At 39.9% G+C, this 4,591-nt stretch overlaps 1 protein-coding gene across 3 annotated transcripts in view; it reads left to right on the top strand.

The window, feature by feature from the left end:
- Positions 1–224: 224 nt before the first annotated feature.
- The window catches only part of Htr7 (5-hydroxytryptamine receptor 7), a 111,544-nt gene continuing 107,177 nt past the window's right edge, over positions 225–4,591 (top strand). For 2 of the 3 annotated variants that reach the window (XM_033766648.1, XM_033766649.1), the window contains exon 1: positions 225–451. In XM_033766648.1, the coding sequence (XP_033622539.1) occupies positions 315–451 (137 nt within the window). In that variant the 5' untranslated portion in view covers positions 225–314. Of the gene's footprint in view, positions 452–853; positions 1,040–4,591 lie in introns of all 3 variants that reach the window. The other variant, XM_033766650.1, reaches the window with a different exon arrangement.

Genomic DNA, 4,591 nt, shown 5'->3' with positions numbered 1-4,591 from the left:
CCGACGGGGGCGCCGATCCGGCCGTCAGCTCCTGGGCGCCACACCTGCTGAACGGGGTCCCCGAGCTGACGGCCAGCCCCTCGCCCGCCTGGGACGGAACTCCGGACAACGTCTCCGGCTGCGGAGAGCAGATCAACTACGGCAAAGCCGAGAAAGTTGTGATCGGCTCCATCCTGACGCTCATCACGCTGCTGACGATCGCGGGCAACTGCCTGGTGGTGATCTCCGTGTGCTTCGTCAAGAAGCTCCGCCAGCCCTCCAACTACCTGATCGTGTCCCTGGCGCTGGCCGACCTCTCGGTGGCCGTGGCGGTCATGCCCTTCGTCAGCGTCACCGACCTCATCGGGGGCAAGTGGATCTTTGGCCACTTCTTCTGCAACGTCTTCATCGCCATGGACGTCATGTGCTGCACGGCCTCAATCATGACTCTGTGCGTGATCAGCATTGACAGGTAAGGGCCGGGCCACCCCGTCCGGGTCCGGTCGGGATGTGCTGGCCGCTCAGCCTCGCGCGCTCGCCTTTCTCGGGATGATCAAGGCTGACTTCATGGCGGGATGAAGGGCTGAGCTTAAAATACAGTCCCACAAGCAGCGACCCTACTACTTTAATGACAGCCTGTATACACACACCTAAAAGAAAAAACCGAAATGTTCTTATTAATATAGTGATAATTTTAAGACCAAAGTTAAGAGTATTTTAAGCATTAGCAGTTCCACCAGGGGGTTCCTTGGTCTGGTTTTTAGAAGGAAGAGATTTGATGCTCTTTGACTTGGCAAACCCTTGCTGTGAGCAGTAGAATTATTTCTTGCTTTAAGAAATCAGTTGAAAAAAGCTGCCTTATTTCTGATTGTAGGAGCAACTCTCTAGGCCAATGAAAGGACCTTGGATGGTTCCAGAAGTAGGGGGTCTACCTGTCTTAAATGCTTTACTCTTGTGATTGATAATTCTGAATGCCGTTATTGTGGAAGTCTGATTTCAGTGTTTGGCAACGCTGTCGCTTTCTTGCCAGCTCACTGGATCCTTACTCCTTGTCAAAAAGGTAGGTTCTTGTTTTTCTTCATCTTATCCATTGGGAACCTTCTCTTGGGAACTCCCTCAATGGAATAATCAAAACAGGGATGCTAAGGGAAAATTGCAGCTTTGGGTATCATGTTGAACTAGGGGACCTTACCGTTTCTTTAGTCTAAGACTACAGGATTTTGAAATGAAGCTAGTCTTTAACCCAAGAAATATTATGCAATTGAGAGCCTGAAGTATGGTCTTAATGCTCTTCAACCACAGAACAACTCTGATTCACTTATTACTATTTCAGCTGAAATAGTAAACCACAATATTCACACCCAGGATTTTGCTGGTGTTTTAAAACCAGCGCAGATTAGTATCCTATGGGATTAATGATACGGTTAACAGTTGCTTATTTCTTAGTCTGCTTATAAAACCTTTGTGTGTATAGACCTTTCAACATAGGAAAATAATAGATGCCTCCACATTTAAAATAACAGTGCCCCAAAAGGGTGATCTAGCATGTAGCTGAGATTTTCCTTCTTTTCCTCCTTGAAAACACTGCTATTTGTGGCCTGCTGGTATTTAAGACGTTCTGCGGTTTTACTGATTGATCAGAGTTTATAATTACTAAATAAAGGGAAGATAGGAAAGGGAATATTTTTGAAGAAGAAAGAAGAAATACATCATAGCTGTATTGAATTAGAGCTTTAGATTTTAAAGAAATTGATCCTTCCATTTTATGTATCATGGCAGAAGCTTCTGACAGCAAACAAGGAATTATTTTAAGAATGGAGCATGAACTGCATATGTGAGAATACTGGCATCAAACTTGGCAGCTGAAGTTCTGAATTACTGTAGTTAAGAATGACAAAAACATATGCATTTACAGTCTGGCTGTGGCAACAAGAATTAGGAGAGTGCACTCAATATACATAATAAGTATATACGTGAATTGTAAGCACAGACATCTGACTGCTCAGCCAACCAAAACAGTGCCTCTTCATGAATGAAGCCCTTGCAAATGGAATTTAGTGTAATAAAACAAATGACAATTTATGCTGCAAGTAGTACATTTATATCCCCTTTTCCATTTAATAATTAATAAATGAAAAAGAAGTAGCACATTGTGTTAACCTATCTCCTAAGACAACCAGTGCTCTTGTTCTTCTGGGCACATTTAAGTTCGACTGAGGTCACTCTGTGATTCCTGTACCTGAAGTAAAAGCATTCTTCACTGCATGTGCACAAACGATTGAGCACCAGTAGCGATGTCCTGAATATAGGGAAGAGGTTAATTCTTCTTGTCATGAGGTTCTGATTTCTTGCTTAAATCTGTTCTTGTGATTGAAGCAAATTATGGTAATATAGGCATATAGATTCTTTCCCATTTTTATCCGATGAAAATTGCCCCATAGTGACTTCTGCCTAAAAATAATTTTAGATCAGCATATCATTTCTTTCCATAAAGTGAAGAATTGATAAAATTGGAAGACACAGATTGATTTTCTTCGAAGAACATGCAAAATTAAAAAAGAGAAATGCAGTGGATAGCCAAGGTGATTTATTTCCAAGAGAATGTTTCTTTCAGTTCTAATGCACAATATGCCAGATAATATAAAATGTGCTGTTGATATAAAACGTGAAAAAATTCAATCTTCATTCCCTTATTCAGTTCCCCTCAAGTACCTAATATGGGTTACAATATACTTTGTGCAGCACAATAAAAGATGAATAACAATATTCTTATATTACTGTATTGTGAGAGATTGCATGTCTGTGGGGCATTAAAAGTGCTGGCCCAAATGAAACCTCTGATTTTTTTCTAACCATTCTCCATAACAATGGGGTGCTTTCCTAGCCTTTTCTAATGCAAAGCCATATTGTTTTTCACAGGCTTAAAAACGCCCACCTTCACCCTTTTCATATAATGACTGAGTTCATTGAAAAAGTGGTAACTATTGGATGGGAACTCTTTTATCTTTCCACCATTAACCAGTCTTCCTTGAATTGTGCACTTCTTTTTGTTTCTTTTCAGTTAAAAAGCAAGTTGGTATTGTTCCTAGTAAACACCAAACCACCTGAACCTTATATTCCATCTTCTCACCTTTTCAAAAACTGTTCCCATATTGATTCCTCATCCCTGGTGTCTCTTCAGCTTTTTCTTTCTACTAGGTCAACCTCAAGCTTCTGTGTTGAAGAAACCTTGCTTTGGCCTTAATTTTGTTTTCTAGTTCACAATTACACTTCTTCAAGGCCTGTATCCATAACCTGTCTTTCCTTTCTTTCTCATTATAGATGAATTTGGCATTCACCAGGCCTACTGCAAAATTCGAACTGGCCTTCCTAGCTCCACTTCTGTCCACCTTCCCATCCAGTCCCTGTGAAGAAGATAGAATGGTCCATTTAAACTTTTTAAAAAGTGAGATAATGTTTAGATAGAGCAAAATACACAAATCTTAAATGTCCTCTTCAGCCTATGTAACCACTACTGCAGCCAAGATATAGGATATTTTCATCCTAGAAAGTTCTCTTTTAAAAATAGAAATCAAATTACCCTTTATACATAGTTTCAAAACATGCAGAACAGTTCTATACATTGTTTAGGGAAGCTTATGTAAGGAGTAAGATTATAAAATCATGCAGAGGCATGATGGACGTCAAATTCAGGAGTGTGACAATCTCTACTGGGGTGGGCAGAGTGTGATCATTACGTGCACAAGCAACTGTATTGAGACTTTTGTTTCTTGATATCGGTGGATAAGTCTTCTTATTTTTCGTATAACTTTTTATGTGATCAAATATATTTTTAAATTTATTTTTTGTAAGAAATATGTATTGATTTCACAATTTTCTTTTCTTTTTTCTTTTTGATACTGGGGATTGAACTCTGGCCCTTGCACTTGTGAGGCAGGCTGCAGGAACCACTGAGCCAAATGCCCAGCCCTCAAGAAATATATTGAAAAGTGCACAACACTAAGTATGGAGCTTGATGAATTTCTGCAAAGTAAAGACATCCTCATGATCAACCATATCAAGAAGTAGAACCTTGTCAACATTCCAGAAGTTCCCTCTCCCTTCCCAGTTTTCAAGACCCTCCCAGACACTCGTTATCCTAACTTTTAACATCATCATGCAGTTCTGTTTGGCCAGGACATCATTTCAGTGGAATTATATCTCCTTTGAATCTGGCTTCTTATGTTCACACCTGTGAGGTTCATCCACAGTTTTTAGTGATTCCTTCATTTTTATTGTAGAGTAGTAGTCCAGTGTATCAATATGGTATAATTTATCAGTTCACCTACAGCATGGGTTGAGTTGTTTCTAGTTTCTGGTTATTACCTATAATGATTCTCTGAATATGTATTTCTGTACAAGTCATTTTGTGGATAGGTTTTAACTTATGTTCAGTAAACACAAAGCTGAATAATAAGGAGCCTTAGACTATTTTAATTGTGTGCATTCTCACTCCTTTTGTATTATTGTTATCATTCATTTCAAGTCTATTGATTTTAAAAACCCACTAGATATCATTGTTATTTTCCCCTTTTCTCCTATTCCTCCCTCCCTCCCTCCACCCCCTCCCTCC

Source organism: Fukomys damarensis, unplaced genomic scaffold (genome assembly GCF_012274545.1).
Source record: "Fukomys damarensis isolate Sample0158 unplaced genomic scaffold, DMR_v1.0_HiC HiC_scaffold_20, whole genome shotgun sequence".
In the NCBI taxonomy this organism is placed as follows: Eukaryota; Metazoa; Chordata; class Mammalia; order Rodentia; family Bathyergidae; genus Fukomys; species Fukomys damarensis.
This window is presented reverse-complemented; position numbering and strand designations above follow the sequence as displayed.